Source organism: Lepidothrix coronata, unplaced genomic scaffold (genome assembly GCF_001604755.1).
Source record: "Lepidothrix coronata isolate B3197 unplaced genomic scaffold, Lepidothrix_coronata-1.0 Scaffold32, whole genome shotgun sequence".
Taxonomy (NCBI): Eukaryota; Metazoa; Chordata; class Aves; order Passeriformes; family Pipridae; genus Lepidothrix; species Lepidothrix coronata.
Window position 1 is genome coordinate 3,225,911 of NW_016690212.1, and position 16,411 is coordinate 3,242,321.

General features: G+C 44.0%; 1 protein-coding gene across 5 annotated transcripts in view; it reads left to right on the forward strand.

Moving 5' to 3' along the window:
* CELSR1 (cadherin EGF LAG seven-pass G-type receptor 1) overlaps positions 1-16,411 on the forward strand; it is a 169,203-nt gene that overhangs the window by 117,656 nt on the left and 35,136 nt on the right. For all 5 annotated transcript variants that reach the window (XM_017811530.1, XM_017811528.1, XM_017811527.1 and 2 more), the window contains exons 6-16: positions 1,514-1,671; positions 2,728-2,891; positions 3,905-4,030; positions 8,940-9,106; positions 9,561-9,746; positions 10,079-10,192; positions 10,513-10,687; positions 11,428-11,569; positions 13,348-13,468; positions 14,705-14,888; positions 15,745-15,846. In XM_017811530.1, coding sequence (XP_017667019.1) covers positions 1,514-1,671; positions 2,728-2,891; positions 3,905-4,030; positions 8,940-9,106; positions 9,561-9,746; positions 10,079-10,192; positions 10,513-10,687; positions 11,428-11,569; positions 13,348-13,468; positions 14,705-14,888; positions 15,745-15,846 — 1,639 coding nt within the window. The remainder of the gene's footprint in view (positions 1-1,513; positions 1,672-2,727; positions 2,892-3,904; positions 4,031-8,939; positions 9,107-9,560; positions 9,747-10,078; positions 10,193-10,512; positions 10,688-11,427; positions 11,570-13,347; positions 13,469-14,704; positions 14,889-15,744; positions 15,847-16,411) is intronic.

Consider the following 16,411-nt stretch of genomic DNA (forward strand, 5'->3'; position numbering starts at 1 on the left):
CCTTACTGCTTCCTTGCTTGCTGTGCAAATACGGAATTTCAGAACGCAGTCAAGCAATACATGTTTTAAAGCGAGCATACAGGAAACTACAGTGTGATGCCCAGACATCTTCATTTTCATGTGGTTACAACCATTGTTGATCAACACATCATAAAAATATGTTTTGGCTTTCAGTTGTGCTGTGTGTCTGGTCAGATCCTGCGGACTTCGCTCCTGTGGGGTATCAGTTGCCCACAGAGGAACAGCAGCAAAGCCAGCTGAGTTCAGCTCATTGCTTCTCTTGTACCCATAATGTCCTCAGAGATCCTGCACCAGTAGTAGATGAGAACTCCTTAACTCTATATGAACACTGAACTTGGAAAAGGTTTTCTTATAGAATTTACTAGTTCTTCACTGAGGCTGCTATGCAACTTTTATATGTGCACCCTTTTTTAGCAGTCATAATGCACTTCTCCCCTGGACAGATCTGTCTCTTGAGTTTCTACACAGCAGATATCATCTCCTGCCAGTCATGCTGGGATACATCTCGTCAGTTACAAAATTAGTGGAGATGAACAATGTGTTTGTGGTGGAAGAGCAGAAGTTTGATGTTTGGGATTGAATTCCTGGTGGTCCCATAGGCTTTCCTGTCTGTTGAGATCACTGAATTTCCCCAGGTGTTGGTAGGTGCTGAAGTGGGGAGAACAACAACTGACCGCAAGTGCTTGGCAGAGTGAGCCAGAAACAGTGAAGATGTGAAGCTGAGTGTGATAATTCTGGTTTTGTGGCCTGTGTTCACCAGGGCATGTTGTGATTGGGTGGGTAGGAGTTTCCTGCTGCCTGGGAGAAGCCAGAGATGAGGGAAAGCCACAGTTTTTATTGTCTCTCTGAAACACACCTTTTTCCTATCTTCCGTACTGCACCTGCAGTGTCAGTCTGTGTGCCTGGACCAAAGCATCTGCATGAGCAAGCATATTTCTATCCATTATTTTTGATTGTCCAGCTCCACAGGTCACTGTCTCTATTCTCCTGTAACCTAGAAACTGGGGACCTCTCAGAAGGCTCAGCAATGGGCAGTGGTATTTCGTGCTCTCCATCCTGTAGCTGGAACAATCAGGCTTCAGCTAAGCTCCCTCCCAGTCATCAGACAACCTCTCACTACAGCCTTTATAAGGGCCTGAACTCAGTTTCTGGCAGTCCTGACAGAGTACACCCATCAGAAAAAATTTGATTTAAGCCTTTAGCCTCACTTATAATATTACATCATTTTAGGGTTTTCATTCACTTGAGGTGAAGAGGTGCAAAGTGAAGACAGTTTATTAGACTTTACTATGCAGAAGTGAGAAAACACCTCTTTGGGGTTTTTCCTTGCCTAAATGTTATAGATAGCTTAACTTCTGCTGTTCTCTTTACATAGTCTACTTTTGTCCCTTTTGGGAGGGTAGTAAGAAGTATGTTGTTGAGCTGACTGAACCAGTGTTTAAATCCCATGTGTATGTAGCACTGTATGACATGTGCCATTTATTTTTTGAAGCCAAACATTGGCCGATTAGGAATTCCCCATGGGCCTTCTGGAGAGAAAGTGGCTGTGGTGACTGTGGACGACTGTGACACAGCAGTGGCTGTGCGCTTCGGGAGCCTCATTGGAAACTATACCTGTGCTGCCCAGGGGACTCAGACCGGCTCAAAAAAGTAAGGATTCCTTATATTTTTGTTTTCCACTTATTCTCTTCTTCCAGTGGAGAGTCAACAGGATGCAATTAACCACCAAGCACTAAGCAATTAACCAGTAAGTTGGAAAAGCAGATATGATTTAACAAGAAAAAGTAATGAGGTTTAGTTTGGGAGGTGGAATTTGTTGGAGGCTACTGCAAGGGTCAATACACCAAATTCCTTCTAAAATTAAAAACCAAAACCGAGAAAAAAAATACCTGAAGGTCAGTGCATCTACTTGGTGTGAAAATGTAGACAGAAGGGCAAATAAAATGTCAGACTTTATTAATGAAGGAGATGGCTGAAGTGCTTATTACTTTAAGTTAAAAGTCCTATCTTGAAAAAGAAGTAAAGGAGGTACAGAAAAGGCCATTGAAAATCATTAGGTGTGAAAAAAGGTTTCCTGAGAGGAAAGACCAAAAAACATTAGTACTTTTGAGTTTAAAGAGAAGATGAACAGCAAGCAACATAGAGGGGATATAAAGTAATGAGTGATAGCAGAAAGACCATTGGTGCTCTAATCCCAAAAGAAGGGCACACCATTAAAATTGGGACTAATTCAAACTGACCAGATGATACACTTCTCACACAGTGTGGTGTCATTTAGTAGAACCTGCATCCACTAAATGTAATTAAGACTAAGATTTTCAGAGGCTTTTAAAAGGGTTGGCACTATATAATAATTAAGTCATTATATAAAAATGTACAGCATCTCAGCCTTTGTGCTGAGCAGCATAAGCCAGTCCCTACATGACTGGGATCAGAAACAAGCATCCTGTGGCTGCACATTTTTCCATAATTTTCACTTTCTTCTTCATATTGGCCACTATTAGGGACAGGTCACTGGATTCTCTATGCATATAACAGCTTCTAAGTTAAAAGTTAGTGTTTCTGGAAGTCCTCATGTAGCAGAGGGAGGTGCATGGCAACACGGATAGACTAAACAGCTCAAATGTGCTTATGGAAGCAGCAATATAAAGAACAAAACAAACCAAACTATTTGCAGGAAATTATGAGCAATTCTTTTTTCTTCAGATCTTTGGACCTAACTGGTCCGCTCCTCCTTGGTGGTGTCCCAAACTTGCCTGAAGATTTCCCGGTGCACAACAGGCAGTTTATTGGCTGCATGAGGAACCTCTCCATCGACAGCAAGCCCATCGACATGGCCAGTTTCATCGCCAATAATGGCACTCTGCCAGGTATGAGTGACTAGCACCCCAAAAATCAACACAAGAAAGGTCTCTGCCACAGCTGGGTGTGTAGCCAGGGTGTTGAAGGGGCCAGCACTGGGAGGAACCCCAGGAAGGGGCAGGAGACAGAGGGGTCTGAAATGATGCTTGTCCCCCTGTTAGCACTGCTGAGGGCAAAGCAGCCAAGTGACACGGTTGCTGGGCATTGTGCTGCCACCATGCCACTGGCGTGGCTGCATCCAGACCTCATTTGTTTGAGCAAGGTGCAGTCCTTGCCTGTGCCAGAGAGGCACACAATAGCCTGTGGCACAGGGCACACTTCCAGGATTAGGCAGCACACAGGAAAGAACTGGGCTTGTTTAGACCTTCTGCATTGCTAGGAGTTTCACCCAGGAATTTACTGCTAAATGAACTTTTCTTCTTCTGTTTTTTTAGCTACCTTTCAAATGTCATCTTGCTCTGAAAAACAGGGGGATTAGTTCATGAAAAAAGACAGCACTTTTAATGACTTTTTAATAAATTGTCTTTGTTCTGTAAACAAAATTCTGAAATTCTCCAAATCTGAAACCTGCTTCATGAGGCAGCCTGTTGGAGGTTCTGATTTGGTTTCCAGCCTTGGATCCCTGATCAGGATTAGTTCTGGTGATTAGGTGTACAGAATGTTGTCATCATCCTAAAACTGGCTCTTACACACAAAAATGGCAAGTCTCTTCTGTCCATGCTGCTGAAGGTCTGTGTAAGAGCTAAATTGCAGTTCTGAAGTATGTTTTGTTGATCATGCATTAAGAAGGGAGTCGTAGCATACACTTTTGATAGATAGATTTGTCTCTATGAATTTGACATACGATCAGCGCACATGAAATTTGCCATCCACATTTTGCTTCACTGACTTCACTTCTTCAAAAAAAAGAAAGCAAAAAACCCAAACTTATGTTGCGTCTTTACATAAAAACTCAAATACAGTCATTTAGAGCCTTTTTCTTGTTAAAACCTTGCAAAGTAGTGGTTTTCCTGAATTTCAGGCTGTGCAGCGCAGAGGAACTATTGTGAAACCAACTGGTGCCAGAACGGAGGCACGTGCATCAACAAGTGGAACATGTACATCTGTGAGTGCCCCGTACGCTACGGAGGGAAAAACTGTGAGCAAGGTAGGATGCAAAGACCTCTTCATACACTGTCATGTGTGCATGTTTCATTACCTGTCATTAATATCTCATAGCATGTATGTCAAACTGTCATACTTAAGGGTAACAGAAGATTGCAGTTGAGACTAAAAGTCACCCGTTATCTATCTGAAATAATTTTGGAGATCACTTACGTAGTAGATGACATACTGTCATGAATAACAGCAGCTTTCATTGATTTACTTACATAAGCAAAGTCATTCCAAAGAACTTGGCAGTATTCAGTAATTTGTTTATAGTAAAATGCCTGATCCTAAGCCCCTTTAAATCAGTGGAAAGAATCCCGCTGACTTTATTGAGCTTTGACTCAACCCAGGGATCAGTGTGCAGTTTTAATCACCACTTTCTTGGCAGGAAGGCATTCTCTGCTAAGTATGAGCACTTTCAGTTTTACTGGGTTTTTCTTTGATTGAACACAATGTGCGTATATGTGTAAAACCTCATTAATAAAGGATAAGGAAGGAGCAGCAGGTGAGTTTTATAAGGTGTGAACAACTTGCAGTTTCTTCCCTAGAAGCAAGGGGTCATCTCTGTGGGGAGTCCCATGGGGTTGGTGCCGTAAGGTAGCTGTTCCTTTGGAGTCTTCCTGGAGGCTTCCAGAAAGGAAAACCTGCTTATACTAGGCATGGCTTTCCTAGAAACAGAAGGCCAAATTCTGGCCCCTGATGCAGATGTGGTAGGTCTTTGCTTCCCTTTTATCCCCTGTGACACTTAGCCCAGAATAATTTTTGTTGTGATCAAGGATTTTGTTCTTTTGATGTATCTACCCCAAACCAGATATTCTGGATTGCTCTCAGCGGAGTGTGGACCCTGAAATTGCAGCTGAGCTGCATGCATCACAGGGATTTGCAAACCCCTTTAGCACAATATGCCTCAGCCTGGGCCAGATCTAGGTGTTGGCAGCTGCTCTCCCCTTACCTGAGAAGCAGAAGCTCAGGAGGAGAGGACACATGGTTAAGTTTTTGTCTTGGAAATAAGGGTTTGTAGAGTGAGGAACAGGAAAAAGGACTGATGGGATGGAGACCTCTTCCTATGTTCCACCTCTTGCAGAGCCCAGAGCTGCTGTTATTGCCCCTAGTGAGGTACCTGCTTTCTGTAGCAGCTCCTCAAATATTCTGAGCTTCACAGATTTGTAAGAAGATCTAATTTTCGCATGTGTCTCATGCCAAGTATCTTTGTTGGTGAAGTTCTGGTGTTTTTGTCATGACCAGCTGGTCTCTGTGGTACAAACCCATGCTGATGTATCCTGAGGGAGTGCCAGGGCCCAGCTCTGCTATAACCTGTGCTGGTGTAAATGAGGAGTAGTGCTATCACACGCAAAGACTATCCTTCCCTCTGTCTTTATCTTAGTTTTCAAGTGGAAATTCAGAATTTGACCAAACGTGTTTTATTTGTCGTTTTCTTATCCCAAATTCAAGACCAAACCATAAAGTTTGAGACTTAGAAAATCACCTCAGAACTGCCCTGTATACATCACTGGAAACTCATTATAAGTTCAAGTAATAGAAGTGATGACAGTCACATCAGCACTGCTTCCCTCGCGCCAGCAGTCACCTCTGCCTCCAGCACTGTGATTCCTGCATGTCCCCTTTGACACTCTCAAACCCCAGGTTCTTGCTGATGCCTCAATTTGTGGTTTTTTTCTGAAGTTTGAGGGCAGCAGGCTGCTTGCTTCTTTGATGATATTTATAGGCCAGAGTGTCCCTATGGAAAAATTGCCAGCCAAGAAAGAAATTAATTTTTCTGGAATGTGACCAAAGTTTTCAGGAGCCTGAAGTTAAAGTCAGGAGGAATCACAGATATGCAATACTCCTGGCTTTCAGGTTGCTCAGTTGAATACTCAGCTATGATCCTAGCAGCATTAGCTATTATTGGGCAGCTATTTTTAAAAAAGTCTTAGGTAGAATATTTGCATTCTTGTGTAGGAGTGATTGGATGCTGCATTTCTTCAATCCCTTTGGCAGTGCAGGATCTGCTTCAGGCTCACAGACGACAAAGACTTTGGCAGGTTACCAATCCACCTTTTTTGATTTCCTGCTCTTCAGAAATTCTGGGATCTGGTTTGCACTAGTGAGGATTGGGTGTTTTAACCTCACCATCCTCCTAGGACCTGCTAACTCACCTTCTGGTAGCTCCCATCTCCCTCTGCTGACATATAGAAGGGAGATAAAATTAAGAAAAAATAAGTTTCACCTTTGTTGTAATTTAATTCTTTTAAAATATCAGGTATTGCAATGCTGTGAAGAAGATCTAGCAGCTGTGTCTGACTCTTGGATGGCCAATGTCATTTCACTAACCTTGGGCTGACCACCACAGGTCTGCACATAAACATAAGCTTTCACATGTCCTACACCCAAACTGCAGGTGATGTCCCATGGGATGTTGGCAGCAGGTTTCCCCAGGCCCTCTGTCTCTACAGGGCATGGTCCCCATGTCTTTCTGATAGCCTGTTAAATGTAGTAGTCTTTTAAAAGGGTACGTAGATACACAGGTAGTGCTTCAAAGTGACAAACCCTGAGAACACAATTAGTTTTCATCCCTGCATCCCTGATGGCAGGGAGGTGCTGTGCTGGGAAGCGTGTGTGCTCGCCTCTGTGGTGACAGGGGTGGTTAGATCACATCTGGGTACACTGGATGTGGCCACCAGCCCCTCCATGGTCCCAGGCGTGGTCCCAGGCATGAGGAAGGGCTGGGGGAAAGAGGGAGGTCAGAGCAGGCTGACAGATGGATTTCTATTTTAACAGCAGGGGAAGGTGCACCCTGGCCCCAGGGAAGGGAAGAGAGTTGGGAGGAGGTGTGGGAAGGGAATGGTATTTGCAAGTACAGAAAGTCACCACCGGTGAGAAAAGAAAGAAGGTGGCTAATTACCATGCTGGTCCAGTTCTCCCAGGAGCAAAGCCAAAACACTTCCAAACAGCATTCCCAGCCTCCAGCAGGTGGGAAGCCCACAAGGTTTGCATCCTGGCTCTGCTCTCCAGAGGCAGATGGACTTAAAAGTCTCAGCAACTGTCTAGAAAACCAGCAGCAAAGTTGGTAGTTGAGGTCATTGTGAAGGTCAGCAGGGTAGAGGAGGAAAGAGAAGGCTGACTTTTGCAGAAGGAGGAAATAATGCTGCTCAACACCATTGTCCTGGTTATTTTTACATTGATGTGGCGCAGTGTGGGCTCATGAATTGTGCCCTCACCCAGACGGCCAGAATTTAAGCACTGTGTTCAAGTTTTAAGCAAGCTGAGGACATCTATATCTGGTGACAAACTTCTTTGAATTGCCGTCTGGTTTTCAAGAGCAGGCTACACTGCAGTTGTTACACCACATGCTCTCGCTGGCATTCATGGAGGACTGAGTATGAATGCAAAAGGGAGATCACAGGCTGGAGCAGGAGGGAGAAGGACTGTCCTTTGGGGCTGCCTGCACTTAGCCTGGTGTGGGGTGGTTGGGTAACCACCTCTTAGAGAAGGGCAAGTCAGTTTTCACTTCTGGCTTGGCTAGTGATAGCCCATTAGTCCCTGACATCTTGTTTCTCACAAATAGGGAGATAAAGGACTTGCACTTTTCCTCCAACCCCTTCACTCCAGTCCCCACCCCAGCCTTTCCTTTTAGAGACACCAGCAAGGCAGACATATCAGAATTTGGGGTATGGGTTTATTCCTTAAAAAAAATAAACCTTCATATCAACTTTATTCCATTTTCTGCTATGGTGTCATCCCTCCACCTTTTTCTAAGGACTTGCCATCTCATAGTAGTGCACATGCATTTGTATATACATGATCTGTCCTAGTACAAAAAAAAGGTGTCAGAAGTGTCAGTAGATTATGGTAGTGTGGAGCAGAAGGGGGAAGACTGTTAAGCCCTGTTGTCTCACTGACCATCTACATGGACTCAGCACATGACAAAATAAAAGGCTGGAGACTAATCTAGGAGTTGTACCCAGTCTCTGAGGTCTGCTTCCACTGGCAAAAAGCTGCCATGAATATCACCAACATGCCCACAAATAAGGATGTCAGGCAGGGCCTGGCTGCAAATCCTTCTACAAGGTGCCATGCATGATGGAGGTGTCATATGAGGTGCTGCAAATAGCACAGAGCTCCCATGGCTTAGTTTGTGCTTTTAATCAGTGGGATCAACTAATCCATGGTACTATAGCTCCTGTTACCTAAGGTAACAACTTTAAAAGTCCAATGGGTGGGTGTTCCCCTATTTTCTATCAGCAAAGTACTTTCCATTGAAGGCTGTCATCAGTGTCTCCCTGTAGGAGCTGTGTTCTTGCAAGGTTAGAGAGGAGGGCAACTCTTCAGCTGTCAGCTCGAGATATTTAAGGCAGATGATTTAGGCAATTCCACACAAGCTTTCTCACTGTGAAAGGGCTATGTAGCAGGGACAGCTAAATAATCAAGTCCTGGAGTATTTGTAATTAATTCATATTTCTTGTTGCATCTCAGCCTTTTCCTGTGTTAAATCTGTTAATTAGAAGAAGGTAATCAAGGGTATGTTGAAAATATCTGTGGCAACTGTTGCCTTCATACTTCCTGCTCTGTCCACCCACTCATCAGCAGAATTGTATCAGCAGAGATCTTGAGTTTACCTTTCTAGGAACAGCTCTCACCTTAGTAATGCCATAGCAGTGTGGAGGTGCTGCTTTTCAGCACAGGCAAGATGCCTACCCCACAACAAGGGAAGGTTGTGAATTTCCAGTATGGTCAACTGCTTCACAGTAACTCCCCTAGACTGGCTCTTAATCCATAGTAGATTAAATATAGCTCAGTGGAAGAGGGACTAGCTACCTTGTGTTATCACTGCAACAGACAATCATTTTTCCTCTTAACCTTTGTCCTGAAGGATATCAACTGTTTCTCTTCTGTATTTTGATTTACAGCAATGCCTTCTCCTCAGCGTTTCAGTGGTGAAAGCATTATCATTTGGAGTGACCTTGACATTACCATCTCTGTGCCATGGTACATTGGGCTGATGTTCAGAACCCGGAAAGTCAATGGCATGCTAATGCAAGCCAATGCTGGGGCTGCATCCAAGATCAACATTCAGGTAAAAACGTGGCTGCCTTTGGTTAGAAAAGAATTCATTCTCCCCCATCAGTGGATATGACCAGATGAACTACATAGCTTCACGCACACAGCTGAATGCACATCAATAAAAACATATTATTAGTTTAGCGTTTTACAAAGATCAAAAGATGAATGATCAAAATATCATAAAAATCATATTCATTGGTTTAATATTATTTTTTTACCCAGAGGTAGTAGTACATCTTAATATAGATGCAAAAAATATATCTATTGTTTTGGAGTTTTTTTGTCCATAAGGTAAGTTGGAGTCTGAACGTCGAAAATTACACTAGGAGTTCTTGCAAGCATTCGTCTTGTATTTACTCTTTGGTCTTTTTTTCCTTTTTTGGGTTGTCTTAGGAAATGTTATTATCATGCCCTCTCCTTCCAAAGCATCCAGTCCAATACAAAAGACTTTTTTTTTTCCCCCAAAGATACTGAACAACTACGTGCAGTTTGAAGTGTACAGTGGCCTGAGCCAGGTTGCTAGTTTGACAATGAGCCAGTCACGAGTTAGTGATGGGGAGTGGCATCATTTATTGATAGAGCTGAAGAGTGCTAAAGATGGTAAAGATCTCAAGTACCTCGCTGTCATGTCCTTGGACTACGGGATGTACCAGGTAAGGCAGCATCATAACTTTGCAGCTAAGCACTGCAGAAATGTTTTTAGGAGAAAGTAGGATAAAGGACTGTGGAAAAATACTTATGCTGTGAGATATTTTCTGTGGTGATTTGTGTCTAATGAATGATATTAATTTATTAAGCCTAATGATAAGATATCTTATGAAGAAGTCCTGAAAAAGACACATTCCAATGCCTGCCTCCTTACTGCTTTTTTAGTTTTTCTGTAATCTACTGTCAGCTACTGCTTGACTCCATCACTACAGAAAGCAGGCTGCCTGTGTCACAGAGGATGATAGTGCTTCTTATTGTCTGTCCTTTTCCTCAACAGAGCACTGTACAGATTGGAAATCAACTACCTGGACTGAAAATGAAAAGCATCATTGTGGGAGGTGTATCTGGAGACCAAGTCTCTGTTCAACAGGGATTTTATGGATGTATGCAGGTATGAAATGAAAAGTGTAGCAATAGATTTTGAACTTGTGAGAAGATACCCAGGTGAAAATGTGGGGGTTTCTTTTTCATCCATGCTCAAACATTTCTGTTTCCTTCATAATCTAAGAATCAAAATAGTAAAGTCTACCCACTTTCCCAGGTACAAATCTGATCGCACAGGGGAAAAACATCTGAAAAAAAATCTGGGTTTGACTCATCAGATGATGTTTCTTTAAATGTAGCCTCATCAATTAAAGGGAGTAGTGAAACACATAGTACTGTACTCTGAACGAAGACTCTAATTTAAAAATAATTGTCTTTTGTCGCCAGGGAGTAAGAATGGGAGAGACATCTACAAACATAGCGACACTCAACATGAAACAGGCTACCAAGATCAACGTAAAGGAGGGTTGCGAGGTGGATAACCCTTGTGATTCCAACCCGTGTCCCCAGCACAGCTACTGCAGTGATGACTGGGACAGCTACTCCTGTGTCTGCGACCCAGGTAACCTGGTGACCATCCCATGCACTCATCCAGGAGATGGATCACACCTTCATGCACTCATCAGAAGCAGTGCAGCAGCAGAAGTATGCCTGCAAAGTATTCATCTTCTGATTCTTCCTTTTCCAGTCAGTATTATCTTTCTCACTCTTACCCATAGCACCTTGAAACTGCAGTCATGGGCTAAGGATCTAGGCAACGTATCCACCAAACAAAGACAGTCTCTGGTCCAAAGGACTCCTGTGCACCTCCCCTTTTCTTTTCTCTGTTTTTTTGTTTTTTTTTTTTACTTTTTATTTTCTTTCCCAGCCTTTTCTGCTGTTAAATTTCAGTCTCTCACTCTGCATCCTAATCAAGATACTTTGAATGTTTTCTCTGTTTTGGTGCATGGAGCCAGCACATGCTGTCAGTACCCAGCACAGTCACCTCCCGTACACGCAGCAAAAGAATACAAAACTATTTGTAGCACATGCCCTGAATATAAAACTGGGAACCAAAGGCACAAGGGTGCCTCAAGCATGGTAACAGACTGTCAAAAAGAATGGCCCATTATCATTTTGGCTGTACTATTTTCCCATTTTGAGAAGGAAAAGAGTACCTTATTTCTGATAGTATCTTAGGGGGAATCTACTGATTATTGTAGATGTGTTATTAGTGTATAACCTTAAGATAGACAGTCTTTTGTAGACATGCAAATCGTAAATTACAATGGTTGATCTAATTTTATGGCCTTGTCTCCCCAGGGTACTTTGGGAGAGATTGTGTTGATGTATGTAACTTGAACCCATGTGAGCATGTCTCCACATGTGTGCACAAACCCAGCTCATCCCATGGCTACACCTGTGAATGTGGACAAAGCTACTATGGACAGTACTGTGAAAGCAAGTAAGAGAATTATTTTGTTCTTGGTTTCTCGATCCTTCCAGGTAGTTCTTCTTCTGAGGCAGCAGTCCTCTCACTTCCTTTTCCACTTTGGTTAACTTTCCTGTTACCATTTGAGTGTTCGTAGTGGATGGTATTTGCAGGCTCCCTGCCTTTTGGCATTCCTGAGCTCTTCCCAGAAACCAGACAAACTTCCATATTACTCAGGAGCCACTTTTCTTCATCAGCAGCTCAGGGGCTCAACCATTTGTGTTGTGTTAGACAGCACTGCATCTCACCTGTGCCTTGTGGTGGACCTGGCCCGAGCTTGCTCTGCATCTCTCCTGCAGCTCCCCCAGCACATAGAGCAATGCACCCAGTTTGGTGGCCCATAGCCAGATAAAATTGCTTTGCAGTTTGGGTCCAGTCCCTGGACTGGCAAAAAGCCATCTCCTCTGGACAGTCTGGGAGCCTATGTCTGTTGCTTTGTTGGAGAAACGTGCTGATTCCCTCGTCAGCAGCTTCCTGGCCTCAGATAAGCATTCAGCAACCAGCCCTATCCCAGAGGCGGCACTTTGATTCACTGTAATATGGGCCATTCATGATGTGCAAATGAAGTGCATTTGTCTGCCCGTTTAGGAATAGCTCATGTGATGTTTCCTTCGCTTTGAAAACTGCAGGCTTCTTCCTCTGCCTTTTGTTGTATGGGCTTGCAAATGTTGGCCCTGCAGTTGCCAGATTTGTCTTTCATTCCTCTGGATTAGAGACACAGAGACATTGTCCCCTGTCATTATCTGCTGACATCATGTCAAGTGCAGCAGTGTGGTTTTCATATTCTAAAACATAGAAGTACAAACCTGGTAATTACTGTAAACAAAATTGGTAGTGGTCTTCAAAACAGATGGGAAATAGCTTTGCTTTCCTAAAATGAGCAGGAAGGGGATTTCTTGTGTATTACACTGATCACAGTCTCAGCAGTGTTGTCATTTAGGCTATTGCTTGACAAAGACTTCCAGCTATTAGAGACCCAGGTCATTGCCTCTGGCCCTTTCCGGAGGTCTCTTGCCAGCACTAGTGTTGGGGCATCTATGGGATAACCAGCTCAGAAGCTTACCCAGAATAAACAGTACCAGTGAAAATGAGGGTTATCCTTTGGCTGGGGTGGCTTTTGGCTTGCTGCATAACTTTCAATGAGCTGTGCTGCTGCACTCATAGTTGGAATCACAGGCTTTGATTCATAGTCTGGATCAAAGCTGCCACCCTTCCCTCTTCCATGTCTCCAGCCACATGTGTCCTCTGCCTCCCCTGTGGCAGACCAGGGCTTTTCAGACCCTGCAGTGAGCTGTCTGAGAAAGCCAGGTTGGCTGAAAGTAGTGGCTTTTCTTTATAAGGTGAGCTTGCAGCCAGCTTTGCACCTGAGATGGTGTCCCTGTAGGCTGGACAAGAAGCCCTGCTACCCACAGCAGGGCTGGGGCAGGAATCTGTGGGGATGGGGAGTGGAATATAAAGTGTTGGGCAGCTGTATCCCAGGGCAGTTTGTGGTGGTAGGTAAACCATGCACATGCTCAGTGCCACCTGCACTTGTAGTTATTTAGAGAAATGTTCCCTCTAGGGTTTCATAGCACTGATATTCTAAATGTTCTTGTATTGCAGTGTATATGCATTTATATATGTATTGATTGTTGGCTGAGATACATTAGTCTACATAAGCTGATGAAATTGAGTGCAGATTTAGCCCTAAGTTCTTTTTTTTCATGTGTTTTAAAAAGAAACTTAACTTTCAATTTGATTTTCTTTTGTAGGATCGACTTGCCTTGTCCCAGAGGTTGGTGGGGAAATCCCATCTGTGGCCCATGTAATTGTGAGACCAGTAAAGGGTTTGATTCTGATTGCAATAAGACCAATGGAGAATGCCACTGCAAGGTAAGCAAAAGAAACCAGCCTTAAGTCAAAAGTTCTTTAGTTTAAAAAGTAACTGTACTGCTAATAACTACAGGTGAGTACCTGAGACAAAGTACACACAGTTGTGCTTTGTATCATATATATATGTGTGTGTGTGCACTGTGGAGTTAATCATTACCCAAAACATTTTGCTGGCACCACCCTTCTCGAAATCATAGCGTGAAGCTCTTATCTTGTTTGTGTTTGGAAAACTGAACTGAGAGGATGAAAGCCTGGCTCTGATCTCTGAAGTGCAGCCCTGTTTATCGGGTGAGATCAGACAGGGGTGCAGAGGAGTGCCAGTGGTATTTTGTGTATCACAAGTGAGTAATAGTCATGAAACAGCTCAGGGCAGCTGGGTGAAGCTCCCCCCTGTGCAATGGCCAGCCAAAGGCCTAGCAGCTGGAGAGAGGTAAAGAATACGAAAGGCTAAATGCTTTCCTCAGTACCACCTCTGACGAATTTAAAGGGAATTTCCGTGGACAGTCAGGGACAGATGGGGGACATGGGAGTTGGAGGCGCCTCTGTCGTGGAGGTTTTACAAAGGACTTCTCACAATAGGTTTTACAATAGGCTTGAATGACATCAGAGGAGCTGGGCCTGTGCAGACTAGTGGCTGTGAATCTAGCCCCCTGCTCCTTTCCAAAATGCCAGCAGGATACACGGCAACTGTTGCATTAAATGGAGTCAGTGGGGTGCCAGCTTCATGCTCTTGTGCAATCATGTAGTGCCTCAGATCAAAAGCATGTACAGATGCAATTTGAATATGTGAACGTTGCTTCCTCTACTCCCTCTACGTGAAACACAAATGGACAGTGCGAGAACCTTCCTTACTGTCTTGTTCATGCCATATAGGAGTGGAATTGCAAAGCAGAGAAAACTGTAAATCCTTCAAGAATATGTTTAGTGGGCACTGGCAGCAAGTGCTCAAGAAATAACATGGGCCCTCTGCCCCCACTGCAAATGGCAGTGCAAACCTGGGGTCTCTATGACACAGGGCAACCCCAGCACTCAGCTCTGCCTCTCTGGCTTACCTGGGCTAACACAGCACACTGCCCAGAGCTATTACATTTTCTGATAGTAGTAATGTCATTTCTATCTGTGCTTTGCAAAATTAGCCCTTTTATGATGCACATGCTGTTAGAGCAGGATTTCGGAAACGTTGGTAATTTGGAATGTAAGTCAAATACCTTGTGTCTATCATTGTGTTTTTTCTAGGCAAATTACTACAGGCCCCAGAACAGTGACACCTGCTACCCCTGCGACTGCTTCCCGTCTGGCTCCCACACGCGTGCCTGTGACATGGAGACGGGACAGTGTCCTTGCAAACCTGGTGTCATAGGGCGTCAGTGCAACCGCTGCGACAACCCCTTTGCAGAAGTCACCGTGAGGGGCTGCGAAGGTACCTCCTGTCCAGCATGTGCTGCTGATCAGCTGGGCTGCAGCTGCAGGATCAGAGCTTCTGACAGTGGGCAAGTGGGGGGGACACAGTGGTGGCCGTGCAGCTGTATTGTGGGGTGCATGTGAACCCAGAAGGATGGCTTCAGCAGAGGCAGTGGGAGCTGCAGCAGCCTAAGCATACACCCCTCCTCTTAATTCTGTGCCAGTATGTCTCATGGGGACTGGGAAAAAGCAAAAAAATTCTAATCTTTTTAATTTTCTTCAAATGGAAATATAGGAAGCTGGGGCAGAGCAGGCAGTGAGCAAAACATGTGGAGGGCAAAACACTAATACCAATTTCTCTTTAAACCTGAGTTCATCTGCCAGTGAGTGTTGTATTGCTGAGCTGCAGATGAACAGGTGGGTGAGAGCCCTTGCACCTTCTGCCCACAGAGTGTGTGCCGTGCACCTTGTGCACTCTGCCTTTCTTCCCTGTCTTGCCCATCCTGCTTTTCCTCTCACCCACCCACCCACCCTCCTCCTGTGATCAGCACAAAGCTGCTGCAGCAGCCATCGCCACAGTGCGTGGGTGAAATGAAGGAGAAATGTTTTCCCACAATAAAGGAGCAAGCAGAGATAGACAGAGCCAAAATCCAGAGCCCTATAATCATCCTGAGCTCTCCTCTCCCTGTACGTGTCTGCCCACTCTGCTGGATAAGGAGCAGCTGAGAGGTTACAGCTTGGAAGGCACTGCAGAGGACAGGTATCCTGAAAGGGCTTAGAAATTACAGGAAGGTCTTTTAGATAAGTTGAAATATCTTCTTGTTGTGATTTTTGTCTTGTCAGAAAAATTGCATCATTTCTTTTTCTGCTTTCAGTAATTTATAATGGCTGTCCCAAAGCTTTCGAGGCTGGTATTTGGTGGCCACAGACCAAGTTTGGCCAGCCAGCTGCTGTGCCATGTCCTAAAGGATCAGTGGGTAAGTTCCCTGGGTAATTCATTAACTACTTTATCTACATGCCTGTTTAAAGGTGGGGGGGGGGGAAGAGAAAAAAAAGTGTACATAAGGAATGGCATTAATTCATTGGGTCTAGAACTGCAGCACAGCTCATGCATATCATGAGCAGAAAAGTTTACCTAGCTGAAACCAAAGAATTGTTAAAATACATTTGGAACAATAGCAATAAATAAATACAAAAGTGCAGCAAATAAACATGTACAAAGAACAGAAAATCTCTATTTTCCAAAAAGCACAGTCCAGTGTTCTGTTTTCTGTTTCTCAAGCAATTCTTGCACATGTAAGTTTTAGTTTACAGTGACTTGTAAATGTTCTTTTGCAATACAGCTCCTCTGGGCAAAGATAAAGTGAGGAAAATCACTTACGTGATGACTGCTTTACTAGCGTTGCAGGCTACTAAAGCTAAGAGTTACAAGGGAACTCATGTTTTTCCACCCAACATCTTTTCTCTAACTCATAAGTGAGATGCTGAAAAACAACCTTTTATAAAGCATGCGAGTTGTGTTGTTTTGTACAACAGGGAAAT